Source organism: Leguminivora glycinivorella, chromosome Z (assembly GCF_023078275.1).
Source record: "Leguminivora glycinivorella isolate SPB_JAAS2020 chromosome Z, LegGlyc_1.1, whole genome shotgun sequence".
Taxonomy (NCBI): Eukaryota; Metazoa; Arthropoda; class Insecta; order Lepidoptera; family Tortricidae; genus Leguminivora; species Leguminivora glycinivorella.
Window position 1 is genome coordinate 49,266,836 of NC_062998.1, and position 13,551 is coordinate 49,280,386.

The 13,551-nt window shown below is 38.4% G+C and overlaps 1 protein-coding gene across 1 annotated transcript in view; it reads left to right on the forward strand.

The window, feature by feature from the left end:
- LOC125240509 (dynein axonemal heavy chain 5) overlaps nucleotides 1-13,551 on the forward strand; it is a 110,825-nt gene that overhangs the window by 60,410 nt on the left and 36,864 nt on the right. Inside the window, exons 17-19 of the mRNA XM_048148400.1 lie at nucleotides 3,050-3,198; nucleotides 3,975-4,059; nucleotides 4,092-4,112. Of these exons, the coding sequence (XP_048004357.1) occupies nucleotides 3,050-3,198; nucleotides 3,975-4,059; nucleotides 4,092-4,112 (255 nt within the window). The remainder of the gene's footprint in view (nucleotides 1-3,049; nucleotides 3,199-3,974; nucleotides 4,060-4,091; nucleotides 4,113-13,551) is intronic.

Below are 13,551 nucleotides of genomic sequence, written 5' to 3' on the forward strand. Positions count from 1 at the left end.
TTATTAATGACAGGATTCCATGTGGATGAGATCCTAAAACCTTCGTCCCGATTGAAATTGCGATGTTTTTTGATTTCAATGGCTTCACGCATTTTTCTACTGTAGAAATGGCGTTCCGTGGAAAGGACTTTAGGGTCATGTAGTTCGATCCAGTGGTTTGGCCCTGACTCTAACAAATGTTCAGCCACGTTGGAGGTCAGTTTAATATGTAGTTATACGCGATTAAGTCCCGATTTTAAAAATAATGAAGACTTTAGGTTATGTTAAAGCGCCTCCAGGACTGATATCCAGACTGATATATAGACTACAGGTCTAGAAGGACATAACCTGAAAATAACCCAACTTATACCTAATCTAATATGCGATATGTATTATAAATTATTTTGGCCGCTGTACACATATGGCCAACGGTTCCACCAACCCCCTTGGCCAAGCGTGTAGAGGGCTACTTGGCCGTAAGTTGGCAGTTGGCGCTTGCGCTTGCCGGCCAACCGATTGGTGTCGGTTTTTTGTCCACACATCAAAGGATCTTGGCGCCAATGGCCAACTGCGTTTACACGTTGGCGCTTCATTCAGTTGGTCGTCAGCCGTCAGAGAGGACAGTAGTGAAATATTTACGAAAATAATAGGTTTATCTATGCCAATAATAGTGTAGATTTTAGGAAATAAAATAACCTTGCAAATGTTTAATGTATTTTCTAAAAAAGATAAATGTTCTTATCAGAATATTCAAAAAATTGTTAATATTTCAAATAATTTAATTTTACTACGGGGTTATTATTTTTTTATCAAATTTTTCTGACAACGTCTATGACCTAGAATTTCCTAGACTTTTCCATTCCACGTCCATCTTTCATGAAGAGCCAATATCAAGTGATTGGTTCGCCAATGTGTAAACAGCGGCTCTTATCTTGGCCAAGGGGTTTCACAAAGGGTTGGTGGAACCGTTGGCCATATGTGTACAGCGGCCATAAGAATCAGCAGGTAAAACTGGCTAGTGCATCAGTGCACTCCAGCAAAGCAAAAGAATGCCGTACAAGTTGTTGTTTTCGTAATACGTCACTGTTTCGTTTTCACATTATCCTGCCAACCTAGCTCACTAGCCAACGGCGATGGCATTTCCCACTCACAGTGGCGGCCCGAACGAGAAAATAGTACCAGGGTTGCATAATGGCCCAAAAGCTCAATGCTATCGTACTGCACACACCAAAACGTCGTAAGATCCACAAATATAAACTTTAAACTGTGCCACCTATGATCAAAACGGCTTGATGCAGTTGTTAAAGGCATTGTAGTATTAAATTTGTCCTAGGTCCTTTAAATCTACAAACGACTGATTTATGAGTGCGAGCGAGACGGCTATACCTCTGCACTTTCGATGCAACATACCTACACAAACCACAATATTAGAGGTAATATTGTGGTTTGTGTGTGTGTGTGTGCGTTAAACAGAAAGTGCAAAACTAACTTTGAAAGTACGAAATTGATAGTAACCCATTGGGATACTTCACTATTTTCGGAAAATATTTATAATAAAGATATGAAAATAGTCGCTAACCTCGATCGCAAATTACAATTACTAAAGCGTCGTTGTAGCTCTGTGCTACGAGATTGCTACACCGTAGAGGCTTCTACGTCTTTCATTACGTTTGCTACACATCACAAAACAGAGTGTAAAGGCACACCTCGGACACTGGCGATCAAATAATGAAAGGGGCGCGTTCCTAGCACACAGTCTAAGCTCGTGTAGGTGAACGCGTACCATGCTTGTATGAGTGAGATATGACAGGTCGACTGTTCGCGTTTTTGACAGGCGGTAACTGTGAGGTAACCGAGGTGGCCATACTGTTCGATAGTACTCTTTATTATACTGTGGTAAAGGCCTGGTTCATCATCATCTCCTTGCCTCATCCCGGCATTCGCTACGGCTCACGGGGGCCTGGGGTCCGTTTTGACAAATAAACCCAAGATTTGGCGTAGGCACAAGATTTGGCGTAGGCACTAGTTTTTGAAAGCAACTGCCATCTGACCTTCCAACCCGAAGGGTAACTGGGCCTTATTGGGATTAGTCCGGTTTTCTCACGATGTTTTCCTTCACCGAAAAAGACTGGTTTTAAAGGCCTGCTGGAACGAATTTGAATATACCAGTGATAGAAATAACGTGTGTGAAGGTTCGAAGACACATCGCTTTTGATAATGTTATATAGGATGTATTTTTGATATTAACTCACATTTAAAGATTTATTCATATGCTTTGATTAAAAAATACTACTTTAATTTTTTCATACAAAATAATTCAACACGGGATGAATGATATGTTTGTTAGCCGACTTGACGTACGAACTGTGAACTAAGAATATGGGCCAAAATTGTCAAAACTGAGGTTCAAAAGTTTTAAGCCTGTGTCAAGAGATGGCAGTCTATGCACCGTGATTACACATTTTACTCGTATAATAAATAATAATATTAATAATCCTCTTTGCTAATACTTAGGCGCACGCAATACATTACTGCTCAATGTTTTCTAAAAAATAAATAACGCTCTGGTAGTTTAGTTCGGACCAATCTTATAATTACTTGTTGTATGGGTTTTTAGCACTAAAATCTTTGTCTGGTCAAAGTTTGTGGTAATATCCAAAATACGTATATGTAATTTGTTTCAATTTATAACGTCACATCATCATATGAAAGTAAACCTCTTATATTCTTGTATGGGAATGGTAATTTTTTTTTGAAATTATGAAGGACTAGCTTTTTGAAATTATGAAGGACTGGCTTCGCTCGCGTTAGAAAGAGACAAAAAGTAGCCTATGTCACTCTCCATCCCCTCAACTATCTCCACTTAAAAAACACGTCGATTCGTCACTCCGTTCTGTCGTGAAAGACGGACAAACAAAGAGACACACACACCTTCCCATTTATAATATTAAGTATGGATGTTCCTTTTTCCTGCCGAGACTTTATATAAATAAGTTCCAAATGCTTCCGAATCGAACAATTTGGATTGCTTGAATTAATCGTTTATTATCAATATTACCTTCTTTGTCAGATGAAGTCCAAACCGGGAGCGGTCAGGCATCTACCCTCAATGAATCTACATCCAGTGGACAGCAGGATTGGTCTGCAGTGTGGGAATGCTTTGAGAGCCCCCACAGACTGCTGTCCATGCCAGCCGGTGGTCTCTCCAAGAGCATGCAAGTAAGCCACCAAAGAATCTAAGCAAGCGAAGTATGCTGTCTTTGAGAGACTGACAAAGGTAATAGTGCACGTTAAGATCTTGTACTAGGCGTGCAGAAGTGGTAAGGTGTCGATTCTCAACGAATCTTCATCCAGCCATCATCCAGTGGTCTGCATTGTGGGAATGCTTTGAGAGCCCCCACAGATTGCTGTCCATGCCGGCTTTGGCAAGTAAGCCACAAATTACTACAGAAGCCGGGACAAATGGGGTTGCCGGCTGAAGACATATGCCGGCTGGTGTCAATCTCTCAAAGACTTGCATATCTTCTTGCTTAAAAGACTCTTTAACATGTGACAAAAACATAAGAAGTGAAGAACGCAGTAGTAGTTATGTAAACAACTCCAAAATTCAGTTCACCCCTTCTCAGATTCAGTAATGATGAAGTCTCTTTACAATGTATGTGAGCCTGGTAGCTACTGCTGGATTTTTTCAGGAGGAATCTACCTGAACCAGTCAGTTTCTCTCGAAGCTGCCATCTTTTAGGAGTATCCATCATTACACACAAGTTCTGGTGAAGTAAATCTACACCGTATGTAGAGTTATAGGTGCCTACCGATAGATGTCTCTGATCGTAATGATCATAGTTACGTGAATAAATGTTACACCTGCCATCGGTGGCAAACAGACACCGCTTGTAATATAGGACATATTACGAAAAACTTTGCTCAGATGGCGCCACTTACATATTGAGGAGGGCCTGCTTAAGGTCTATTTAAAAAGTCTGATCTAATTTCAGGAGATGGTGAAGAACGCAGTGAACGAAATGCGTCGGTACTACAGCCGCAAAGTGGTGGATGTCCTCATCAAGGTCACCCGACGCACGCTGACCTGATCATCAAGCAGTTTTCCGAAGCTGAAGCTTTCTCGGACGAAGGTAGGATTACATTAGAAAGAATAAGCTAAGAGACATCTTTCGGTGGGCACCAATAACTCAAACTATTAAAAAATGGCGCTGGCATCGTGCGATTCAGGCAGATTCCTCCTAAAAAATCCAGCCCTGGCTACCAGGCTCGCATCAAATGTGAAGAGTCGTAATTCTGTGAGCCGGCAGTGATTTATGATTTTCTTTACCAGAAAATATCATTGGTATTTTAAGAAATATGAAGCTTTTACATGAATTATGAACCATTAGTAAGTAATCGTAGCGATGGCAATACGAGGAAATATCCAAGGACTGTGTCCATTTTCTTTCAGTTTAGCAAATCAAAATATGAACATAATATGCACAGTCAAGAGGAGTTCATTTCACTCCACATACTTTCGCAATATTTTATAGCCCGATTTTTCAGATTGGAAATTTTGTAAACTCAACATTATTACGCCGTGTCTTGCGTGGGCGACGGTCGCGCGATCGTCGCCGTCGCGTCTCATCGCATCGTCTACTTCCATATCGATAAGGTTTGATTTCGTATGCGTCGCATCCATAGCTGGGCATTAACTCGTTAATCCGTTAATCGTTAATTAACGAAGTTAACATTTCGATTAACGGATTAACTTTTAAGTTAACTTGAAAAAATGTTAACGGACTCGTTAACTTCCGTTAAATTTCTCCGAGTCCGTTAATCGTTAATCTAGTAAGGCACAGGCGCCATCTGCGCTGCGAAAAACACGTTCTGAACGCTACTATAAAAGCCCGAAGTACGGCAAATCCTATGATTTGCCGGTAAATCCTAGGTTTTACCGATGTCGATTGCTAAAAGTCCGAAATATTACCTAAAAAAGTATTCTTAACGTGGATTTGCTTTTACTAACTTTGATTCGGTGAATCCTAAGCTTTACCATGCCGACTGTTGTAGTGATAGGGCAGCAAATTCGAGCCCTATTTACGACCACATTCGCTTCCCTAGCCTCTACCGCCCAAAGTGCCACAACAGTCCCGTCACCGCCAGCATCTCTCCTGACACAGCTCTTGGCAGTAGCTCAGGCGATCACTGCCTTCCACGTGCAGCCTAGAGTTCAATAGGCTAGCTGTACTTCGGCCTTTTACAGAAATATAATACGTTATAGTGGATACTGATGCAACTAAATATTTAAAGAAAAGTTCATTTTTTTTCACGTGTTAACGGATTAACGATTAACTTTAACTTACGTTAAATTTGTCGAAATGTATCGCTTTAACGATTAACGGAGTTAACTTTTTTAGTAACGGATTAGCGATTAACGAAGTTAACTATTTGATTAACGGTGCCCAGCTATGGTCGCATCGCCGTCGCGCGACCATCGCGCGACCGTCGCCCACGCAAGCCACGGCGTTAGTGTTAACTTTTTTAAATATGAGAAAGGGTTCTAAATTTCGGTGTCGTTTACTTACCTACTCATTATATCTCCGCAACTACTTTTGAGATTAGACTAATTTTAATCTAAACCGTAAAGAAATTGACTCTTGTTTGTACATTATTTATTAATCACTAGCTTTTGCCAGTGGCTTCGCTCGCGTTAAATCCAAATATTCGGCGTGCTCCATACAAAATTCCACCCCCCATTTTAGGGAAGTGGGGTGTTAGAAAGAGACAAAAAGTAGCCTTTGTCACTTTCCATCCTTTCAACTATCTCCACTAAAAAAATCAGTCGTGAAAGATGGACAAACAAACAGACACACACACACACTTTCCCATTTATAATATTAGTATGGATTACCTTACATTGTGACCTCATTATTTGTCATTATCATTTGTCCCTGGAGCGGGTCACACCGCAAGCTTGTAATACCAGGCATCCATGAATACAAACAGTTACAAACTTCCGCCATCAGTCCATCACATTCAGTCTTTCCTTCCTGGTAATGTCGACGCAAGGTTACGAACTTAATTGAACTTTAATGAAATAATTATTTACAAACTAAATGACATGTGTCTAATAGTGCGTATGCGCTAAAAAGGTTTAAAAATAATGACAGGTGTAAACAATTATAGTTTTATGCAAGAGTTAAATTTTCTCTTGAAGAAACTTGATCAGTTTCTTCATTTACTAGTCCACTAAAACTACAGAAAATAACTTAAAAGTCAAGCAAAATAAACTTCAATAAAGCTATGCATCCTTTTTTTTACATCCAAGTTATCTGGTTCCTGATACACTTTCTAAAGTAAACCGAGTTATTTACTATTGCACTCTTTACACTCAGGTTTTTCTCTTGTTGAGAGAAAGGGATGAAATAATTTTCTACAAAAGCGTTTTACCCAGCGCTATGTATCAATAACTTTTATAAGTAGATCTCCTACTACGCACTTTTATATCATCTCTAGGTTCCATCTTATACTGGATTTTCGCTGTGGTCGCACGGCAGTGCTACGAAGGCCTAAAGGGACGCTTTCGAAATTTTATCTCCTCGAGATTCTGAGTGCCTGGTAAGCCACAAGCAGTTGAGTGACGGTTAGCAATCTTACCTATTAAAAATAAATAAAAGAAAGAAATCACAAAACGCTTTCGTTACGCTTACCTATTTTTTTGAATGTCTCTAATATGAACACCTATTTCTAAAGTAAGTTTATTTTAATTATGAAAACATATGTATAAAATATGTTTTATTTTATTTATAAGCTAATGAGTATTTTGTACAAGTTTAAAAATAGTTTCAAGTTTGAATATCGTCACTACTTTTAAAAAACTTGTATCTTCGTCTGTCAATGAAAATAAAATTGTAGTAAGTATGTATGGAATGCATATAGACTTACTGCTTTTTAACTTTGAGAAACAGCGTGAGATACGAGATTTTTTAAAAGTGGTGACGATATAGTGTTTTCAAATTAATTAAAAAAAAATCAATCTTAAAATTACAGGAGTTGTGTTTGAAGTGATTTGTATCTGCTTAATTTCACAAACAAAAAAAAAATACTTTACTCTCTTTCCAGTGATGTACGAGTAGACAAAACATAGTATGCGCACGAACCTACTTTCCTATATATTCTATATCTCTGCCATGTTTGGCATGTTTCCGTTGAAACAGCTCTTCGTGTTTATGACAGCCTGGTAGGTGTGCGGATAAACTGGTCTTGCGGATACTGGCTGACGGCCGAAGTGCTGACTGACGGTCCGCCAAACTTATAATATGTACGCTGCTGAGGGTGTTTATGATTTCATTCGCAGGTCGAACTACAAGTTACAATTTACAAGTGGTAAGTCACTGTCTAATATTATATGACAAATTGGCAAGAGACTTCCACTTGTAACTTTCACTTTTGAGAAATGGGCCATTGATAGTTGGGATCTTTTATAGAGCATTTTCAGAATTTGGGTCCCCCCAATTAACGTAAGTCGTTAACAAAAATTAACTCGCTGTCAGTTTTGTGACGACAAATATGTCTAAAAATTTACTTTTTTACATTCTGAATGTAGATTATCGCTTAAAGTTTATGTAATTAACACAAAAACAATATTTTCATTGCTACATGACTAGTGTTGTACTAGTATAGTGATAAATGCCACGCACGCCTGATGACGAGACAAATTAGCCTAACCGAAGGCATCTTTGCGGGTCAGATTTGAATTGCCATAGTGGTTGCTTGTGATGCTTTTTATCTCATTGAGTGCATCTCCACTGGGCCCACTTTAGTAGGCGTTTTTTCGATTCACACCCACTTTCTCATGTTATCGGTTACGTTCGTAGCGCGTAGCACTCGCTGCCACTGAATATTGTTTTCGTAGCACCCATTCGTAGCTGTAACGTAGCTCTAGTGGAGCTGCTTCTACCACTCACCGTTTATTATGATATTAACTCATGTTAAGACTAATAAAATAAGCCAATAAATCAAACTCTATTTAGTTTGTGTATTTTTAGAAATAGAAGTGATCAAAATATGTCGGAGTTTTTATTCAGTTTAGAAATATTGCATTAGGTACGATACCAGTGAGAAAAAGAATAAAATCGAAATGAGCGAAATCGACGCTAGTTCTTATATTTAAAGTTTTGAAACAAGCAGATAGTGCCCAGGCATGTCACTGTTATTCATATGTGTGGATTATCGCTTAGAAAAAATCCAGAGTATCTTCTCGCTTTTAGGTATATTTAAAGATTTTTTCACTGTTATCATGTGCCAGGTATGATTTTTTTTATCTGTGCCCGGATCTGTGCAATGGAATAGAATAGGGTGGCGACATCTGTCATAACCTTTGAGTGTGCCTCCTCATTGTCTCTTTCCAAAGACCGATGTGCGTTCTGTATCGCCGTTTGTACAGCATTCACATTTTGTGACGCTTGTACGATAAAACACTTCTACAGTTTCATGAATATCTGGTACTCTGGTTACTTTGACCGTTCAATTTGGCTGAACTAAATCTGAATGGCTGACTACTTCATTCACTGAATCATACAGGTAGAATAACTAGTACTTAATACTAGAACTTTATGAAGTGGTAGGAATCTTCTTTCTATGAGCTTCCTTGGATTCATGATATGACATGACTTGTTGCCTGATACCATCCTTTATTCTTCATTGCTTGTTGTTGCTTGGACTTAATACATAGAGTGGATGCTTAACCTTGCTCATATCAGACGCAAGCAAAGACAACACAACCCAGGGTGTATGGATTATTTGAATCTAAAATAAACTGGATAATTGGGTGAAAACAATGAAATAAATACTGGGCTATTTGGAATAAAAAAATCAGGCGCTGCCTATGGGCTACTTGCCTCCTAGTCAAATCAGCTTCTTTTTAAGAACTGTCAAAACGAATATCGAATAGAGTGACGTCACGGTCAATTTAGTTACTTTATATCTACCTGTCTTATTAAATATTCAAGAAAAGAGCGTACACCCATCTTAAAGGCCGGCAACGCACCTCCAACACCTCTGGTGTTTCGGGTGTCCATGGGCGGCGGTGATCGCTTACCACCAGGCGACCTGTCTGCTCGTTTGCCTCCTATCCCATAAAAAAAAAATTGAAATTGGGTTTAAAAATAACTTCTGTCGATGTTTTCTTTTCATTGTTATCTGATGCTTTAGAGTGAAAAGCTTAAATATATCACTATTGTATACAATACTTTTTCTATGAGTCATCATCTTCATCATCAATGGACGAACAATATCATCATTAAAGTTAAAATTAATGTTAATACCGTCGTTCACCGTTGTATCAACATCGAATTATCTGGCAACCAATTGTTTGTAATAACCGTCTCTGAATGGTCGATAACGCGATAGATAAAGAAAAATGTGTTTCAGATGCAGAAAAAATTGCCAGGTATCGCAAATGAGTATAGAGCTTGTATGAGGTTCTATTTTTGAATTTTTTTCAGTTAACTAAAGTGAAGTATAATGAAATATTATAGTTAACTAAGTGTGAAAGAATATCCAACACTGAAAAGTCAGCACGTATAGTTTAGTCTGTGGTGTACTAATTGACAGATTAAAATCGACGAGTAGAAAAAAAACTATTTAGTCCGTCAGTTAGATCATCAAAAAATTTTGGACTTATATTTTTTCTTTTTTTTTCGTAAACGAAAAATGACTACGGTAGTACGGTACAGTGTCTTGAAGTTTCGCGTGACGACACGCCTAGGTACAATTCTTACTTAAAAGTTACGTCACAAGCCGCCACTCCGGACCTTTGATGCCCTGTACCTATATTTGTATTTTTTCATTAATTAGATAAAGCGAAAAATATGTGTTCAGTATTTTTATAGACGATCTAACTGACGGACTAAACAGAATTCCATTTTTTTTGTAGTCGTCACCCCTATTCAGGCAAGCCCAACAAACAGAGTTTGTTTTTGCGCATGTCCATAGTATCACGTGTAGTCCACGTGGACTTTACGTTGTAGAGCAAGTCTAGATACCAGGACACCAGAAATGATGTCTGGTGGTTTGTTTACGCTGTCTCTTCTATCACGAGGTTTCGGACTTGGGCGCGCGTATTCTAGGTGCACGAATTATTTCATTTATTTCATTTCATTTCATTTATTATGAACCATCAACTTACACTAACAGATAAACCAAACATGTAAGTTATAGGTTACAGGTAAAGATTACATACAACACAGGACTATACAACTATACATAAAATTAAATTTACAATCTAGACACTCTAGACAGTGCTACGGAACATAATACACCGCTTAAACATAACAAATTATTATGACATATCACTTACATTAGGTATATCAAATAAACTTATATCTCTAATACATAATAATATTCTTAAATGATTCTATGACTATATTATAATACTTGTGGGAGTAGAAATCGACTCCAAATACCGAGTAGCAGTGGCTAGAAGTTTCGGTTCCCCCTGCGAGAATATGTCAGCCTGGGGGTCAAACAATAGAATATTATTAATGTGACCCAGTGCTACATACAGAGGGCTGGTATCTAAAGCTACTTACTGAGTTGGTGCTGAGGACAACAAAAAGAGGTGTGGGACGAGGCCTAAGAGTAGTTCTCACAAAAGGTGTTGGTACTTTAAAAGAGACATATTGCAATAACCATGGATTTGTGATTGAACCACGAATTAATTTAATAAAATATTTTACTACCGCAAGTTGTCTCCGAACCTCAAGGCTGTCAAGACTAACCATCTCCAATATGAAATAAGTAGGATACATGTATGGTGCTGCCCTCATTTTGTGGCCTTACGAAATCTTATACAGTCAAATGTGTTAAGTCACAGTACTTTACAAATTGTAACGACCATGCAATACAATACAATATTTTATTTATAACATCGAGTTACAGGTCAAAATACATTCAAGTACATGTTCTAATAAAAATACATTAAGTACGTACTTAAATTAAATGTAAAACTCATTGGATAGCAAGCTCGTAAAATTCATCCAATGAGTAAAACGTTTGGTCAAGGAGCCATCTCCGTAGTTTTCTCTTAAAAGCCACAATGCAAACTGCAACCTGTTTACTGTGTCCGGCAGTCTGTTGTATACGGACGGGCCCATCACATACACTGTTGTGACAATAAATCATTTATCATATCATATCATTTATCTTAATAAAGCCATACAGTACGAGTAGGTAATACTTTAATCGTCTATGACACTACTTTTCAAAGCATTGAAGCATTCGTTATCGTGGCTCTATTTTAGGTTTAAATTATATTTTAGAATCCCAATTCAATTGTACCTAGAATCACTGTCATCCTTCGATTCCTTCAGGATTCAGTTTACGCCCTCGCTGTGAATATGTAATTTTGCTCCCTTGTAACACAGTCTACTCTTAACTTTTAGTACTTGCACCAACGACAACATTTTATATGGAATTTGACAGTTTTTCTTTTGACGGAGTAGGAATGCAGTAGCCCACTAACCCTGAGTTAAGTGGTTGGTGCAAGTGGGCCTTACACATAGGTCGCTTAACTTCAAACTCGGATAAATCCATTCTGCTAAGTATAAGGTTGATTCTTTTTCAGATTATATTTATTTTTTTAACATAATCAACCTTACAGCAGAATGGATTTGCCCAAGTTTGAAGTTAAGGCACTGGTCCTTAACAAAAGATGAGCACTCCCGTGCAAATAAAAGAGACACGGCGATTTTGATAGCTCACCGCTGGGCGAGTAACTAGAAACATCGCCGTGTCTCTTTTATTTACACGGGAGTACTTATCTTTTGTTCGTGTTTATAGTCGATAGCTCATAGCTTACTAGCTCGCGGTGGGACCAGTGCCTAAGCGACACACATGTGTTGCCCAGCTAACCTAGGTTAAGAGTATCGCAGCACACACTAGGGTAACAGACGTTATTAGGACACATATAATTTTCAGTCTCATCTGATGCTAGGTTCACTTAGTATTCTAGCAAAGGTTACCTACACTAGCGCGTTATGTCTGAGGGAATGGATAGATGGCTCTTACCTCTATATACATTTTGAAACAATCGTCAAGTCTTTAACCACATCAACAGTTTTTCGTCAAAACCAGGTGACGCTACTCTCGCCACCACCATAAAAATAGGCTGATCGTTCACGCTCCGTAGTACCAAAGATATATGACAGATGGCGCCACACGCCTTTGGTTGACTAGTGGCTGCTGTTAGACTCATTTGACTCTATAAGTTTTAAGTTTAACATATGATTAGGTAGTAACAATTGTAACAAAGTTGAAGTAACAAACGTTATTAGGACACTTAACATAATTTTCAGTCACGGCGTTTGCCGAGCCTAGATTTAGTACTTAAACTTACCTAGACTACGGCGTAATGTCCGAGGGAATGGATAGATGGCTCTGTACTTTTTCAAATACTGGTCAACAACAATACAACTTTGTGCCAGAGCGCGCCATGTGCATAACAAGGAGGACCTAAACATTTTTATATTAAAGGAAAATAGAATCGTTAGCAGACGTTTCTGCTTGTTAAAAATAAAGGAGCTACTACGAAAGTACGAACCTTGTTTAACATGTACGTTTGTTGGACTTGAAATTCGTGTTTTTTTTTAACTATTTTGGATGATTATAGTGGAAGTATTAATTAAATAAAATCCCAGAGGCCATTTCAAATAAATTTCTTAACAAGATTATGTTATTCGGTATTTAAACCGACCGCGCGTCACCGATTTTACGCAAAATACATGCGGAAAAAGAGAATTATATAAACAGCGATTCTTTTTGAAGTTGTCGTTGGTAAAGCGTTGCTGCGGGCAACGCGCGTAAACAAATAACACCTCGCTGTTCTTGTGACCCTAGTACTTCAGAGGGCACAGCATCTGAATATCACGTGTCTTACACGTGATTTTCAAGGTCTAGGACACCTAGGGCACGCGTGCATCGTGCTTGAGGGAGACACTGGTATGCCTAAATAGTAAATAGTATTTTTCTCAAACATGGTATGAAATATTGATGTTATGAAAATGAAATGAAAATGAAAATGAAATATTTATTTTTCAAGTAGGCATATTACAATGCGCATATGAACGTCAAATAAAGCTACGCCGGCTCTAACCCTACGCCTCAGCCTCGAGAAGATTTCAGTCCCCCCTCAGTTGGGAGGGGGGTATCCACTATGGGACCGGCAAGAAACTCGGCGGGCAACTTCTTTTCAAAACATTACATCTTATAATTAACATGCATTAAATAACAACATACAATTTAACATGCAAAAGTATTCATCAAAGAATATGAACAGTTATGTGCCTTATAATTGGCAGCGAAGTATGACGTTGCAGGTGCGGCTAGGACGATTGATAGATAATGGAATTTCATACAAACCTTGCAGGCCAAGGCCGGCAAAGTCCTCTTTTTTAATTTCCAAACACAGATAATTGTGACATAACATCCAGGTATTTAGCCAATTAAAAAAAAACTATAAGGGGCTTTATAGACGTGCCGACTGCAACTGGTACGGGCCCTAGACAATATTTGATTTTGGGTGAGTTT